General features: G+C 36.6%; 1 protein-coding gene across 7 annotated transcripts in view; it reads right to left on the bottom strand.

The window, feature by feature from the left end:
* Positions 1 to 18,599, bottom strand: part of FER (FER tyrosine kinase) — a 151,590-nt gene that overhangs the window by 97,939 nt on the left and 35,052 nt on the right. For 6 of the 7 annotated variants that reach the window (XM_015849442.3, XM_015849444.3, XM_085528490.1 and 3 more), the window contains 5 exons: positions 10,263 to 10,446; positions 9,560 to 9,697; positions 8,586 to 8,705; positions 1,155 to 1,277; positions 249 to 438 (listed from right to left, as the gene is read on the bottom strand). In XM_015849442.3, the coding sequence (XP_015704928.1) occupies positions 249 to 438; positions 1,155 to 1,277; positions 8,586 to 8,705; positions 9,560 to 9,697; positions 10,263 to 10,446 (755 nt within the window). The remainder of the gene's footprint in view (positions 1 to 248; positions 439 to 1,154; positions 1,278 to 8,585; positions 8,706 to 9,559; positions 9,698 to 10,262; positions 10,447 to 18,599) is intronic. The other variant, XM_085528488.1, reaches the window with a different exon arrangement.

The raw sequence follows: 18,599 nt of genomic DNA, 5'->3' as shown, positions 1-18,599 counted from the left end.
AGTCTCCAGGGTGCATGAGGCCAAATGAAGTCTGTAGATATACAAAGAGTAATGTAAATCACTTCAACTTAAAAATAAATAAATAAATAAATAAATGAAATCACTCTACTGAATCATTTTTCCAACTAGTCAGTTTCTGAAAACGCGAAGAGAAATTTATTCACTCCAGTCACCCCTTTATGTGTCATAAAATTCTGATCTAAGGAACAATATACGATAGCAAGTCTGCATAATTCAGTAAAGCTTACCATAGAAGTGACTGATCTGGCATCTTCTTCATAATTCACTACAGGTGGTGGTTCTTTCCCGTCATTCTCTTGCACTTTTTGTTCCAATAGTTCTTTTTGGGCTGCAAATTTTGCCTCAGAGCATCTTAATTGCTGTACTGTTTGCTTAAGTTCTTCCAGTGCTTGCTTTTGGCTCAGCAAAAGAACAATACTGAAAAGAAAATTAATTTTAAAATGCACATAATTTAAGTATATATATATAAGGTGTATATATATATATATATAGAAAAGCTTAAAAACAACAACAACAAAGAAGCTTTTTCAATACCAGAACTCAGCTACAAATCAATTTTCTTCTCTTCTGCAAGTTATTTTGACTCTGCTCTTAACACTGCTCTGTTTTTCAACAGCTATTGAAATCATATCCCATTATCTACTTGTGGTCTCACACCACTATTACACGTTATTTCGCCATTAACATACAAGAGAACACAGGAATATTTTCACATTCACGCTCATTACTTTCAACCTTATTCCAAAAGCAGAGCAATGGCTGCCTTCAACCACTATGTATATTCATTGTTTGTGTAGATTTACACTTTGATTAACCTCTGGAGGTTAGACCTCCACTGCACCCTTCCAATCTCAACCATCCTGTGACTCATTTGGATTTTTAAAACATCATTATAGAAGTGCAATACAGGATGCTGTATGGATTTGCTACTGTGTCACCTCATCTTATCAATTAGTTCTCTTCCAAGTCAGAATTTCAGATTAATATTTAGCTACAGTTATGTTTTCTGTCCACTTCTTTATTTTCAGTCTACTTATTTGTACTTCTTTTTAAAGAGATTTTATGCCTCCTTTCTTGCACTGACAGACTTCAAACTGTTGCCCTATTAAAATGGAAATTTAAATTCCACTTACTCTGACTTCTTTTCACAAGTCTTAGAAGAATCTTCTATTTTTTTCTCTAGTTCCAACACAAGTTCCTCTTTGCTCAAAAGCGTTTGCTGTGTTTGAATGAGTTCTTCTATTACTGTTTTTAACCTGTAAGACACACATTACCAGAATCCATGGTGTAAGCATATACTAACTGTACATATTTAGGAACTTTATTGCCCTGAGAAGCATTCTGTTTTTAATTTTTAAGCAGATCTATACTAAGCTATGTACATGTACAAGGCTGCAAAATGATCTATGCCCACAGGCTCTTCTAACAAGAAAACTTTATCTACAAATTGTGATGCTTTCTGTGGATTAAAGCCTTACTAACATACTGCTGATATCTGAGATTCTTTATGAAATTAATAACTTTCTGACTGCTAGAGAACATTTTAAGTTAATACACAGAACGGATTGCAGGGATAAAATAAGAAAATAATGAAAAACCTTTAGAAATAACGGAAGAAGAAACAAGGCCGACATTATTAACTAATACTACGTTTATTTTAAGAGCAAGCCACATACTTCTCATAATAATTATTTTTTTTTAACACCACACAATCTTTGATAACAAGATAGATTCAAATCAAACTATTGATAAGCCAGGACAACAATTTCTAAAGAATGCCTGTGTGCATATGTGTTGATGAGTGCCAAAAAAAGGTGGCATATACTTTACTACATAAGTTGGTTGCTCCAAAAGTAATGCCTCCTATTTAATTCCACAGAAATTACAACAGATACAATGAGCACAATAATACGTTTTCATAGTGCACATTTTCAGCTACAAAGTACTATGTGCAATGTAGTCACCACCATCAGCTACATATTTCCACCAGTGATGAACAAGAGCCTACATGCCACACTCATAAAAAGCTGCAACAGCAGGGGTGACCCACTGTTTCACAACTGCTACGACAGCATCATTGCTGGGAAAATGTTGACCACACAATTTTTTCTTGGCCCAAATGATGAAAGCCAGATGGTGCTAAAACTGGACTGTAAGGTGGGTATGGGTACGACAGTCCAGCCAAGACTGACTCTGTGCTCCACTGTCTTTCTTCAAACTTGCACGGGGTCTAGTGTTACTAGGCTGCAAGAGATAAGTTGTCTTCCTTTCTGGCTTGACTCTGGAAGTTCAAGCCTTCAGCTTAGTCAGAGTCATGATACAGCTGTCCAAAGTCAATGGCTTGTCTGGGCTCCAGGAAATCCAGGAGTCTCACCCCTTAACCCAAAAAACAGCACACCACTTTACTCACTCAGGGCTGCATCTTTTCTTTGATGAGGAATTCAAGCCACCTCTTCACAGACTGCCACTTTGATTCTGGTTTGTAATGATTACATCATGTCTCATCACTAATCATCACAAAATCACAGAACTGCAGGGGTTGGAAGGGACTTTAAGAGATCATCAAGTCCAACCCCACAGCTAAAGCAGGTTCCCCAATGTAAGTCGCACCAACAAGCATCAGGAATGGTCTTTACCTCCAAAAAAGGAGACTCCACAACATCTCTGGGCAACCTGTTCCAATACTTTGTCAGCCTCACTGTAAAGAAGTTCTTCCACTTATGCGTGGAACTTCTTATGTTCAAGCTTTTTTGACACTGCTCCTTATCCTACTACAACACACCACTGAAAAAAAGTCTGGCCTCATCCACTTGCCTCCCGCACTTTAGATATCTATAAACACTGATCAGATCCCCTTTCAGTCTTCTCCAAGCTGAACACAACCAGGTCTCTCAGCCTTTCCTAGCACAGGAGATGCTCCAGGCCCTTTATCATTTTGATTACTTCCCCACTGGAGTCCTTCCAGGAGATTCCTGCCTTTTTTGAACTGGGGAGTTCAATACAGGGCACAGTATTCCAAATGTGGCCTCACCAAGACAGAGTAGAGGAAGAGAATCACCTCCCTCAACCTGCTGGTCACATTCTTATTAATGCATCCCAGGATACTGTTGGCCTTCATGGCCACAAGGGCACACTGCTGGCAAATGTAATTATGTATTTCAGGAAAATGATATTGTCAGCCTTCTAGCAGCTGGAATTCCCAGTTGGTTTCCCACCTGGAAATGAATCTGGCAAAGGAGATAAAGGACAGTAAGTAGGGCTTTTTAAGTATGTAAAAGGAAGGAAAATGTGGGTCCCTTACCAAATGAGGGGGGTGTTCTGGTAATAGGAAATGCTGAGAAGGCAGAGATACAGAATGCCTTCTTTGCTTCTGTGTTCAATGCAAAAAAAACCCTTCAGGAATCCCAGACCCTGGTGGTAAGTAATAGAGCCTGAAGAACAGAAGGTGATCCTCCTCTTCTACTCCGCCCTGGTCAGGTTTCATCTGGACTGCTGTGTCCAGTTCTGGGCTGAGTGATCTGGGTCCGTTCAGCCTTAAGAAAATTAAACTGACACAGTCACAAACTGTGCTCCACACAAATGTGTGCAAGAATTTCTTTATGGTGAGGGTGACTGAGCACTGGAACAGGCTGCCCAGGGGTATTGTAGAATCTCCTTCTCTGGAGATATTCAAAACCCACCTGAACGCCCACCTGCACAACCTGCTGTAGGGAGCCTGCTTTGGCAGGGGGGTTGGACTCGATGATCTCCAGAGGCCCCTTCCATCCCCTACAGTTTTGTGATTCCATGAACAGCCTGACAAACTGGCACACGGTGTTCCTTCTGTTCCTATGTAAGAATTCATGGGATACACCTGGCATAAACTCTGTGATATTCCAGCACTGTCATCATTGTTCCCAACATACTGAAGCCAATATGTCAGCTCTGCAGAGTTTCCCAATTGTAATCCACCAGTTTGTACAGATGAGCTAATCAACATGCATTTCATGGAGTGAAATCTGCATATGGCCACCTGGTCTGTAGCTTATCTGTCACGTCTCTGTCACCACTGCTGAAACACCACCACCTGAATGTGCTAATATCCATTGTTTGGTCTCCATAAATGCTCAGTAAACATTGATGAATGTCAGCAGGTGTCATTTTTTCTGTATAGAGAAATTCCATGACACATCTTTGCTTCATATACACTACCATTTTGTCACACCACCCCTCTGCTGCCAGCTGTTGCACAGCAACAAAACATAATGGAATCCCAGGGTGAATGTTCAAACCCTACTGCTATACCATCAACATCCACTTCTGATGTCATGGGCCACTATAATAAAATAGGAGGCATTACTTTTAGAGGGGTGTGCACGTTCACACATTTGTGTGAAGAGCAGAATGAGAGCAAAACACATACAATACATACTATTACACAAATATGCTGCCCTAAACCATCCCAGAATGGTGAGTGGCAGAGGACAACAGAGCAATTTACAGAGCTCTAGGAGCTATGTCCAGTGTGTCATTTATAGAAACAGTTTGATCTTAACACTGAACTAGCTTTCCCATTGTATTCACACAATATACAAAAGAAGATAAACAATATACACAAACTAACATACTTAAACATATTCTTTATTCAGACAGTCCTACATACTGCAAGACTTGAATGACTACAAAAAAGCCATATAGTGAATGATAATAATTTGCTTCCCAAATGAACAACCATTTGCACATTTATTTATAGGGAAAAAAGCAACATGTAAAACATCAATATCTCTTTTCCTGATCAGCAGTTTTACTGTTATTAGATTATCAAAATCTGTATGCTGAACTTCTCAGAAATGACAATTCTTACACTTGATTGTCTGATTTAATATCAACTATCAAATTTTAATACCTTGCTTAAAAATTAATTACCAATTCTCTGACAATACTGTTGTTTTTCAGTCAGTTTTCCAATCAGTATTTTAATCAACGCTGTATTTGACTTAACATAAAGGAAACAGATGTTATATCTACAAATTTGCAAGTAAAATCAATATGCTGCATTCTTTATGAATAGAGGTTGACTTCTTAAATACACATTCTGCATGTGCTGAAACAATATGAAACTGACTGAAGACCCTGTGTTCTAAAATCACTGGCTTAGATCGCCTAAATACTGAACCAGAAAGTTTCTGCAGAGGAGAACAAGCTTCAGTATATATCAAAAGGAGATATAGTAAAGCATGAGTATTCAATAAGTTAAAACCAAACTAATGAGACTGTTCATCACTGAATGATGAACAATGACTATATGCATACAGAGTCAACACACTGAAATACTTTAAAATTTCAAAAATATCTAATTTTATATAAAAGCATGAAACTGAAACTGAATATCAGTGTAGTTCTTTTGAAAATTTCTGAGATACTTTAAAAGCTGACAAGCATAAACTTTTATTGCTTTGCTTTCTGCAATTTCCCTATATCATTCCGAGAAACTCATCGATGTGTATCAGGAGACACCACATCTCCCACACTACTTAGAAAGATGAGCTAGTCACCATCAACTTCCACCTAGAATCACAGAATCCTTAAGAGCTGGAAAGGACCTTTAAAGGTCATCTAGTCCAACTCAGCTGCAATGAACAGCTAGATTATGCTGCCCCGAGACTGATCCACCCTCACCCTAAATGTCTCCAGGGACTGGCCTTCCACCAAATCTCTGGGTGACCTCTCCCAGTGCGTCACCACCCTCACTGTAAAAGACTTCTTCCTTATTTGTGGCTCTCTGGACATGATCCAACAGATCTGTGTCTCCAGGTGAGGTCTCACCAGCACTGAGTGGAGGGCAGGATCACCTCCTTTGACCTGATAGCCATGCTTCTTTTGATGCAGCCCAGGTTACAGTTGGCTGCCTGGGCTGTGAGGACACATTACTGCCTCATGTCCAGCTTCCTATACACCATTACTCCCAGGTCCTCTTTGGCTGGTCTGTGCTCTCACCTTTCCATCCCCAGAAGTATTAGTAGTGGATGTTGCCTCAATCCAGGTGCAAAACCTTGCACCTGGATTTGTTGAACCTCATGAGGTTCTCCTAGGCCCACTGCTCAAGCCTGTCTAGGTCTCTCTACACGGCATCCTGTGTACCTATGTGCATGTTGACTGCAACCCACAACTTGGTTTCATCAGCAATCTTGGTGAGTGCGCACTTGACCCCACTGTCATCACTGATGAAGATATCAAAGAGTATTGCTCACAGCACTGACCCTTGGGCGACACCACTTATTATTGATTTCCATCCAGACACTGTCATGGACCTACACTCTCTGGACCTGATTTTGCAGCCAGTTCTTCATCCACTGGACTGTCAACCCCTTAAATCCATATCTTTCCAACTTGGAAAGAAGGATGTTGTGAGGTATCATGTCAAAGGCCTTACTGAAGTCAAGATAGATTATATCAGTGGTTCTTCCATTGCCCATTGAATCAGTGACACCATCATAAAACACCACTAGGCTGACGAAGATCTTAAGAGTGCAAATTTTGTGGACAATAGGTATTTGTACATATTAAAACTGACTGGACAAAAATCACAGAAGTAAAATATGTCTATTACTGCTGCAAACAAATAACACTTCAGACCCAAAACATTTCCTAGCTGAAAAATATGATAGGCTGAGAGATGACAGAATGGTTGTGCTGTTGCTATTCTCCTCCTGTCAGTATTAACAGAGTTGGTTAAGACAATCTTTGGCACGACCATAAAACACCTAAACTTTTTTGCTCAAAAAATAGAAAGTATGAACTACAATAGAAAATTAACACCTTGGAGAAGGCAATGTTTGTAGGAGCTGTTTGATTCCTGTTCTAAAAATATTATCATACCATAAAACTTGTCTTTCAAATGCATAGAAGAATTTGAAGTGGATGAACACTGAGTTTATAACAGGATAGACTGGAAGTTGTATTGAAAATGTGTTTAACTCGACAAATATGCAAGTGCATATTTACAAATATAAATAGACATTTTGACAGAATCTTTTTACAAGAAAACTAGCCTTTCATATGTCTTACTTAGAAATGCTAATGTTTTATTCATAAAAGCAAAAAAAGTTATTAATTTTTTTCAACTACTGAATGTGGAATCTTAGAAAAACATAAAGATGGATCAAAGAGACAGATTTATTAAGTGTATACTTCCTGCTACTGAGCTGAAGTTGATTTACATGTACAGCATTTAAAGAGTTCACCCAGGGATGATCTCAGTTTAGTAATGATGCAGAATATGATAGAAGCATGCTTAAAGAAGGAAGGGGTTTAACTATCGTAGGAATATTAAACATGACAGATGAAGCTCCTTCAGTAAAAAGGAGGAGGAGTTTAACATAGAAAGTTTAATGAAAAGAGTTAAAAATTTACATTTGAAAACTTATTTCAATACCTATTAAAGAATAAATTTATGAAAATATATGCTAGTTAGTGACCTGGAAAAAGAAACAAACAAAACCCAGAGAATCTCTTGTGGTGAAGAAGAGCTAGGATTAGAATAATCTATGGAAGATAAACCCTAATGTTTTTGTTCCAAATATCTCACTGCTATGAGATCTCCCTATAGCCATGGTTTACAGAATAACCTACAAGAAACAATTTGACTTAACATAAAAGAATTTAAAAACCACAACTCACCGCTGATCTTATTTAGACCAGTTATGCTTTCTATAGCACACAAGCTTGTCAAAAATGGATATACAGCACAGCACAGACACCAAAGAATCACAAACTGATCATTATTCCCACTTTACAATTTTATATTGCTGTAAGAAATATTAGTTGTACAAATTGTGTATTTTTTAATCTCTGAAGCAACTACATTGGGCTAATTTATGGAAAAGCTGAGGTTGATAAAATAAGGGGAACATACTAAAAATAATAACCTCAGCAGAAGAACTGCATGCCAGTAGCAAATGACTAAAGGTACAGCTGATAAAAGTAATGAAATCATTTAATTACAAAATAAGCAAAATATGTAAATATACATTTTATTGCCATAACTAAAGTTTCCATGAAATGTAAAACAAAAGGTATACTTGTCTCAATAAGTTAATATATTTTAAATTCCAATAATAGGAATTATTAGAATTAGAATCTAATAATTTAAAAAGTAAAGAAAACAGAAATCAAGTGAAGTAAAACACCTGTGAAATGCCTGTGGATGGTAATTTAAGTCACTGATGACATTACTGTACATGGTGTCTTTATCAGTGATTCCATTACTTTTTCCTAGAGTACTAAGTGTGGAAACACTTTTGGGAAGGTAAGTAAATGTCTAAGGAGGATTAATGATGGATTTGGGCACTGTATAAATTAACTGCAGAGGAAGAGAAGCTAATTGAAAGTGCTGGCAAGTTTGCAGAGGGTCCGGATATGTTGTGCCAAGGAACAATAAGAACAGAAATCACTAAGAGTTTACAGCTTGAAAATACTGATTTGAGAAAACGAACCTTAAAAATGAGAGCATGCCAATGAAATGATTTTAATATGAAGTATGACAGCATTTCCAAAGGATTGTATTTTTGAAAAAAATGACTTACATGACTTGTAAACTTTCTGCTGTTAAGTTATTCCACATGATCTCATTAGCTTGAAGGTTTTCATTTTCTTCTAATAAGGATGTATCAAATTCTATTTCTTGCTCAACAACTTCTGAAGATCTAATTCATTAAATAAATACTGTATTTACAAAATTGGAATATAGCTAGAACACAGTTAAAATTACATATGAAAAAACAGAAAGTAGCAATTGCATACACCTACTTTTTCCTTTGAATAAAGAATACAGTCTTAAAAACACCTAAGCATAAAATAAAATAGAATTTTTTTGAATTAAGTTCATAGGATAATCAGTTTCTAAGAAGACATTTATTTTCACAGGCCACTGATCCTGCTATAAACCTGCACTTGACAATTACTAATTCTCACATTTTAACAATAAAGTACAAAAAAAGGGGTCTTAGAACTATCTCCATATGTACCTACATGGAGTAACAGCTCAATAAATAGAAAATGCAGTATATTTTAAAAACACAAGACTTTACTGCATTATCTGCATACTCTGTTGTTTCAGGCGCTGCTCACTCTGCAGTAACCACAGTGTACACTGAGATACCTAACATTCACTTTACCCACAATCAGGATAGTGAGAGTAATAAAGCATGCAAACATAGCATTAAAATAGATGCAAACTCCAACCAAATACACAGCAAATTAGACTGCACTGAAGCTAGATCATGATTTATAGTTCACTGTCAGTACCCAAGCTTTGATTTTTCACATGCAATAACATCAACATGGATTTTGTTTTTGTACAGCTAGTCAAAGAGGTAGTTGGTTAAGCAAATATCTAGCAGCATTTTGTACTTTCCAAGTTAGGATAAAGTTTTTAAGTAATGAGGTGAAAAAGAAAAAAAAACAAATTCAAGCCTGATCACTCAAGCAGTATTGCAGTGCAATGCAAAATTTACTCAAAATATAATATGAACATGCACACCAAGATGAAAATGCATACCTGTGAGTATCTATGAAGTCATTATACTCAGAATTAGGGTCTATCTGTTCAACTGAAGTCTGGATCTCTTTGTGGACATTCACAATCTCTTCTGTAACAAGACTTGTGATCTGGCTATACTCATCCAAGATTCCTTTTCTAGAGAGGAAGAGAAATTCCAGCGTATAACATGGCACTGAAAGCATAGATGGCATTGGAAATGCTTCAAAGTCTCAGCTTGCTATTTCTATAAATTCTTGTTGCAACTGACTAACAAGGGAAAAACTAAGACAATGTATATTACTCAAAGCAATAACAGAGCATTTGTGGCCTTTTCATTATAAACTGGCTATGAATGGAGATGTCTCTAAGACCAAGACCACTAAGACCATCAAGATCACTGGACAGTTTAAATTTTTTGCGGCAAAATTTCATAAAAATAAGACTACTAGAGAGGCAACAAAATATTATTATTCCAGATGAAGGAGAGGATAAACTGTAAACACTGTAATTAATCTGTTAAATTGAAAAGTTAAGGCAGCATCCAGCCAAAATGCATAAGTAATCCCTCAGACCTACTCTATGTATTTGAACAGACATACTTACGCGTAATTACTGTCAACTGAAATACAAATAATTATTACAGTTTACTAATTTTTAATAATGCTATAAATCAGAATATTACACACATTTGAAAGTTAAAATATGTACAAAAGTATCTTACAGGGCTTTAATCATTTCTTCTTGCATTTTCTGTAGCGAATCAAGTAACAGAGGAAGCGTAGTGTCATAATATTGGTGCTGATATAACTGTGCTCCTTTCAGTGCCAATACATACTGATTATGCAACATATGAAGCTTCATAGTGGCTTTATCACATCGATCTTTGGCCTTCTCAGTCTCCTTTCCTAAGGGAAAACAGAATCAAAACAAAACAAAAAAAAGCTGAATTAAAAGTACACAGATTTATGGGAGGCATAAATCTAATTGACATGTAATTAATTCATAATAGGTTTGCACTTTTATTATTATTATTATTATCCTGCAGAAATACAATTCCAAGGTATTTAGCAATACATATATTTTTTCTAATTATTTTTAATTGGAAATACACCTTTTCAAAGTATTTCACTGAAGAAGTAAATTTGACCATTCTCAAGTTTCTAGAGTGACCAAATCTCTCGGTTTTCTTATTCGAGGTAAGAAAAAAACTACTTTTACTTTGGCCAGAATTCTTTACTTAAAAGTACACAAAAACCACTGTCTACATTGGTATAGAAACAATAGAATTGTTAAGACTAAAAAATTCACACACAACTGCTGAAACACTAACATTTCATTTGTCTCAAAGTGAATAAACATTTTAAATGAGGAAAAAAAGAGATGTCTTACCAGCTGAGACCCTATGATTCACATAGAAACTGTCATTTATTTTAGGCAAACACTCTAGTGCTGCATATCATCCCAAGCAACCACTGATGCACTCTTGTATGAGTAGCTGAACTCTAGCGCTGTCAGCATGCTGATCAGGAGGCCAACACTGCAATCTTAGCTCTATCAGGTCAGTTCAGTGCTGAACCAGAGAGCTACAAGGTACTGCAGGAGGTCATCTATTCTACTCTTAGCCACAGCAATTATGACGCAATGTGACATATGGCTTCCCAAGATCTCCAGTGGCAACAATGCAACTTCCCAGTACAATTCAGGTCTAGTGCTGTGCTAGCTGAAAACACACCACTATCATCTAATTCCTTCAATCTCCAATATAAATTTATAAATTTAAACTGTTGCTTTTTTTCACCCATGTGTAACATGAAAAATAGATTCTACAGCCCTCTGTAATTCATCTTTAGTGTATCAGAAGATTATACACTCTCCTCATCCACGCAATCTTCTAATCTTTACACTAACCATGCTATAACCTACCCTTGTAAATCTTGTTTTCCCTTTGTGTCAAATGGCTCACAGCTTTACACAAGCGTAACCTCAGGTAAACTCCAACTTTGGAAGCCAAAGGGTAAATTGCACTTTTTTTTGAACACCATACAACCATGTTGAAAGGGCAGGATTTGATATAGTTGCCTATAACCAGTTTCAGATCACCCAAGAAAGGCAACGATCACAATTCAGTAATGAAGAAGGAATGGTTCACCCTTTTCCACAGATCAGAGCTCACTACAAATTCCCAGAGAAGGAGATCTCCAAGTAGAGATGCTTCCCTTTGGCTACTAGCCCTAAAATGAGGTTAGGACCCAGAGTCTATCCCTTCCAGTCATACAGGTGAACTGCTTGCATCTGTGTTCCCAGTGCTCAATCACTGGTTCAAGCTGCAGGCTGTGAACTAAGGGTTCCCATTAGCACTAAACATATATATATATACATATATATATGCATGCCACTAATTATTTCTAGCCATCCCTTGAGTTTCTTGAATGATCTGAAACTCTATAGCTGTCCTCTAATGCACTTTAAATTCCTTTAAGGTATACTGATAACTTTAAATTTAATAATCAAACTCCAGATCCAAGTTATGAAACTGAAAGACCGCCCACATCTAATCCCAACATTTATCCTGCAGTATCCCAAACAATACATTATTCTGACAGTACCCCCTTAATACCTATTCACTAAGAAGCTTTATGCAGACATATCTGCATCTCTACTGGAATATTTCCCACCTGATCATGCATTGCCCTTGTCATAATGGTGAAAGGATAATACATTATATATTCCTTACTGTGACTGACAAGATCTTCCTTATATCCTTGTTATAAAGAATATGGTATTTATGAATTGCCTTACTTCTTTTCCCAGGAATTAAAAGCATTTTAAATGTATCTATATCTGCAATTATCTGCACAAATTAACACACACTAACTAGAATAGCCTCATTCAAACTGCTGTATTACTTATAATTTTACACTAAATTAAATAATAAAAGACTTTTAACATGTTATCCACATATCACAAAGGACTAGAGAAAAGAAGACAGGGCAAATTTAAAACCTTAATGTACAACTGGTAAAGGTGAAATTTTGTCAAACAAGAAACACATAAAGGTCCGGACTGTATATTCTGATAAAATACAGAAACACATTAGGGCATGTCAAAAAACGCTGAGAGACAAACTTCTGAAACAGCAACAAACTGGTCCTCTCTCAAACACAAGGGAGTCAGCAAGCTTGTCAGAAAGTCTAAACAATAGCTACACAAAAAGAGCTGGTGGGGAAGAAAAAAATATGAGCATTTTTCATTCATGTTCATTATGAACGACTCACTGAAATGTCTCTCTATGATTAACAATCACTCCTCTGAGGCATCAGAAATTAGCAGGACTGGAAGCTGTTTAGCTTTAGAAATCTGAAGGTATCTGAGAAAGTTATAACAGAACTACTACAGTCCGTTTTTAAAGGAAGAAGTAGGCACTCAGTGGATAGCCCTCAGAAATATTAGTTGGAGCTTAATATATGAGGTGATAAAGATGCTGTTGAAGATGCTGACTAAAGCAAATAAGAAAAAAAAAATCATGCTTCACTGGAAGACTTTTTTTTGTTTTCTTTTCCTAAAACTTAAGAACATTGAGCTATTTATTCTAAATTGAACCTGTATCATTCTCAGGGCAGGAAAAAAACAGCAAGGCCAGAATAGCATACCAGAACTTAGAAACATCTGATACCAGCGTACCAAGAGTACAGGATAGTGAGACAGTGTAGTATCCTATTTTCCCGTTCCTCAACTACTTGTTTGAATACATTACCCCTTAACAAAACACTAAAGCAAATCTGAGTATGAATCAAAGTGTAATAAATGCTCAGCTTTCAAATACAGTAGGCCATGACATCACCTTGGCTGCTGATAGACAAAACATAAACACTGCATGGTGTTTGTGGAGAATAAGAGGAATGTGAACATGTAAAGACAATGCAAAATGCCTGATGAGAGTTTGGCGGGGAAGCCATCAAGTAGAAATTAGAGTTCAGGGACTGAATGAAAGAGAGCAGGACAAGGCAGCTGGAACACAGAACTGGAACAACTCAGTTTTGCTTAAACACAGCCTAACCCTTGAGGAGATGCACTGGACTGAGAATGCTTTGGGAAACTGGCAAAGGAGGTCAAGATGGCAGCGGAGAAAGAAATGCTGGACTGTTTAGGTTACATAAACCAAAATTATCTCCAAATATTACAGTAAAATTAAGATCTTAAAACTTGCAGTTTGTCCATGCATGTCCTTAAGTTGCATATTCTATCAGTTAAACAAAAATCAATTTATGTAAAACCATACAGAGCTCCATTACAGAGCTCCAACATCACAACAGACTGCTTTCAACAACTAAACTAAACTGAAAATTCATTCCAGTAATAATCACAACTACATAACTAGATACTGTCAGGATTGCATCTCTTTCACAGAACTTGTAAATGGCTAAACTCCTTACGCTGTAAGAACTAAATTCCTTTGGTATTCATTACTCATTAGGAAAATACCTCCAAAAATTTTAAACTAAATCAATCTACCATACACATTTTACTTTCAGATGCAGCCTTTGATCATGTAATAAAAGAAAGGTTGCTACAGTTCTATTCTCATACTTTATTCTTGAAAGCAGAAAAATGCAGTGAGGCAGAGTACACAGTTGCTCTATGTGTCAATAAACACTGAGGAAAACATCATATTTTCTTTATCTGTACACAGAATCTTATGAATAGATATAATCTTACTACCATCAGTTGTTGTCAAACCTGTTCAATGTTTACAGAAACAAACTGAGTATACTGTATGTCAAGTCACAAACAGCATTGTGAAGCCTGCAAAATTCAATTATGAAAGGTTGACATTTGCAAAGAAAAGGCTGGCATTCTTGTTAAGCTACTCTAGAGAGTCAAGTATTTAATTTTCTAGTAAAAACTCTGCTACATACAGTACAGGAGCCATCCAGAAAAACTCTTGTAGGATATCTTCTATTAAAAGCAAAAATTCACTTACAATGGCAAGACATAAATTAGACAACTCTTTAGAACTAAGAAAAAAATCAGCTCATAAAGTTCATTTTATCACATTTTTTATAAGAATTAATCCACAGTGCAAACATCTCAAAGAAAATGACCTTCAGAAAATAAATACTGCACAAGCTGAAAAAAAAATCATTTATATATTTTGGATTAATATATAGATACTGAGGAGCTCAGTTTTTTCACCTTACAATTTTTACCCTCAACTTTTAATGTTTGGTCAGAAGTGTTAAGTTAGGGCTTAAAATCTTTTGCATGTTCATTATTTTTAGCTATCACCAACTTCAATAAAATTTAACATTTGTAAGTTTTCCAAATTTATATTACAGGTAGCAGTGCTCTATTGAAATAGTTAAACTGTAATACTCTGACATACAGCGCAGCATATCCACTTATTTGCATACAACAAGGATTCACCTACTTATGGGTGGTATCTGTAGTGCAACACTTAGGAACCAATAGAAGTTTATCTGCTCAGATTTCAAATTCGGCTTCACGGCAGTGTAGGTTAAGAAATGACCAACACTACTACTACTGCAACAGCATGTTCCGGTTTAGCTTTCCCATTTAAGAGTTTCAGCTAAATGTTAAGTAACATCCAACGAAACAAGTGAAGGTGCAAGAGACAAAATCATATTATTACAAACTTACCCTTTTGAAAGAGAAAAGGCATGCAGTGAAAACCTAAGGTTTGACTATCATGAAATTCAAAGCACTCCTCTAAAATCAGAAGTTCAAATATAAACATTTTGTACAGGTTAAACACAAAAAGTGATTATGAAGGACTCTGAAACAATGTTCTAAGAAAAAATTTCCTGGTATCTACATAGACCATCAGCTGGCATGCAAAATAAATAAATAAATGAAAACAATAAAAAGAAATCTACCCACAACAGTGTACTTTAAAGGATACATGCTATTATAAGCCCTGATCTTTTCTTAGTTGCAAAAATAATGAATATATCCTACAGCTCAGACAAATATCCCTACCAAAGAACTCTAAACAAAGATTAACTTCCACTAAGAAAAACTGTCTAGAAGACCACATCAAAAGTATCATTTTCTCAGCTATTCGTTCTTAAGTTCCTTCAACAAAGGAGAGAGAAAAGCAGCAGAATTCTAAGACAGATCAAATAAAAATTAAAGTCTAATCTTAAGATCTTGACAGACCATACATTAATAACAGTGGGGAAGAAAATAATTAGACAAATGAAACTACAGCCAAGGCTCTCAAGGAAACTTGTAAGACAAGACATAATGTCAAGAATTCAAGTAGCTGCCTCTTCAGTTCAGCAAGCGCAAAAGCAAATCTGATCAAATTTCTGGTTATGGGGTGAAAACAGGAAAAGCAACACAGGGAATGTTTAAGAGCAGTACAATGTGATGAGACAGTACTTTGCAGTTGGAGAATGAACAGATTACAAGATAAGGTAAAAATAGCTAATTCAGGGACAGAGGATCCCATGCTAAACAGACAGAGTGTGTTTGACAACTCATTTTTCAAACAATAGCAAACATCTGAAAAAAACCTTCAGCAAGGAAACACACAATATCATAAGGAAATATACAAATGGTCCGGATAATGCTTAGAACATAGTAAGATAAGGATTTTACACACAGCGGAGGAAGCAAGTTAAAAATAAATCTATTTAAAATTCAGTTCTCATTGATACACTGAAAAATACTGACACATACAAACATGGAAAGTAATTTGACAGAAGAAGTTGGAACAGAGAAAAATTTTACATCTGAATAGACAGAAATAGATATGAATCGGGACAGAAATCAGAGATGTAAAGGTACCAAAAATCTAAAATTACTACAGATATTAAGGAAGAAAGGCACAGTTCTACAAGTGTCATAAGAGTTTAAGGACATAAAAATACATGTCTTCAGAGAATTAAAATAATTAGTGATGACAGAAAAAAACAAAGTACATCACTTTGGTTCTAAGAAAGAAGTTTGGTATCACTCTTAAAATAAAACAAAAATAACAACACTCTTACAGATAAATGTTGAAGATAGTGGAGACTGCTGAAGCAAGAAGGAAACTCGGTGTTTGGCTACGTAAGACAAAGTTCATGCTAAAACAGTTCTTCCCAACCCGTGTTACTCAGGAGTCTAATCTACACAGGCTGAAAAGTAACAAACAAATACACACCAGCAGTAGAAAGTGCTCATAGGAAGGAGCTTTACCTGAACCCTTCAGTAAGATGGCATGAGATTTGTTTACTGATAGGCAGTGACAACTACCTTTCTTGCACATGCTGATTCAAGCCTTATAGCTGGGGGCTGCGGCTGGGCAAAGTGGGACTGCGCAGAGCTGGAGCCCAGCCCTGTTGTGGCCTTACAGCAACAGGGGCTGAGGGTGACACTGGGGCCTGGGTGGGTAGGGCTGTCAAATCCTAAGTCTGAAGAGACATCACTCCCTTCTGCAAGCTTTTCAAAAGCTTCACTGCACAGTCACAGAAGTATATAGGGAAGATTCACACTTGCACACTGCATCCTCTAAGAATTTGCCAAGAACAAAGACACTGCAGTTGCTTCAGACCAGCTTGATTCATCTTGGAAACTACATGCTTCCAGGACTCAATCACTCCCTACAATGCAAAGAAACAAGTTTACTCTAACTTGTCCAATTTTATGCATTATTAGTAGCTGAATCCGACCTAAGCTGGACCTTGCAGTCTTCTTCCCAATTCTCAAGCTACATGTGCAGTATTCTTCATGTTAGATTAACAGTCTTAGATCTTGTGATTTACACTAGCACAGTTTTAACTAAATCTTGGAATTCCTATCTTACTATCTGTTACACACTACAGATCATAACAGACAGAACTCTGGTCTCACACTGCTCAGCCTAACCCACTATGCAACCAGCTGCATGCAGTGGGACGACAGCAGGCACACCATCTCTGTTCTTTCATCACATCTCACACTGCATTGCACAAGCACAGAACAAGTTATACTCCTTGGTCACCTCTGAAGGTTCCTATGGATTTCTCATGTCTGTTTTGTTTATTCTGGGGCTGAGATGCAATGAACAGTTTTAATTTAAATTAACACCTGCCTTTATTAGGTTGTCTAGATTTACTTCATATGAAACGCCAAGAAGCCTGTCACTTAAAATTTCACCTGGTCATCACAGCATTTGATTTCAGACAAGCTTTAAGAGAGAGTATTAGGACATTTTAAAATATATTGTTATTGTGGAATAAAACATCGATCATCCTTTGATACACAAGGAAATCGTCAGAATAAAACTTCTTTTTGAGTCAGAAAGATGTTTCTTCTTGGTTCAATTTAGAATCTTTATCCTAAGTGTCAGCAGTAACATATAAAAGTCCATCTATTAGATACTGAATAGACTTTATAATGGCAGGTTTTCAAATAATTTACTAGTAACGTGTCTTAACTCTCCATGTACATTTTTCCCAGTGATTCCAGTAATGGAGGTAATTCCTAAACATTTTGCTTTTTCTCTGTTTCTCAACATAACAAACATATCATGTGGAAATTTTATTGTTTAAAGAAAAAATATTCTTATTAACTCCGGAGATAAACATTTTCACAGGGCATTATGCCACTGTGCCTAGGAAGGTATACACCTTTTTATTATTTCCTTGTATTACTCTATTTAAAATGTTTCCTATACTCATCAGTGAGATGACTAACACTTTCACATATAGGTCATCTTCTAGCAACGTTTTTTCACAGCAATATGATATAATATTAAAGAATCCTAAACTTGTCCTCGTAACTGCTTCCTCAGACTGAGTGGTGGATGGCAAGCTGGACATGAGCCAGCCCAGAAATGAAACTGTGTGTTGAGGCACTGCAACATGGTGCACAGAGAGTCGGTCTCCTCATCCTTGGAGACATTCAAAGTCAGGCTGGATGGGGCTCTGAGCAACTTGATCTGGCTCTAGGTGTCCTGGTCATTGCAGGGGATTTAGGCTAGATGGCCTTTGGGTATCCCTTTCAATTCAAATGATTTTATCATTGGTTTGAAATCCATCCCAGCCTACTGACATCTTTGAATAAGACAGGC

Source organism: Coturnix japonica, chromosome Z, assembly GCF_054131305.1.
Source record: "Coturnix japonica strain WE chromosome Z, WE-NBRP24, whole genome shotgun sequence".
NCBI lineage: Eukaryota > Metazoa > Chordata > Aves > Galliformes > Phasianidae > Coturnix > Coturnix japonica.
This window is presented reverse-complemented; position numbering and strand designations above follow the sequence as displayed.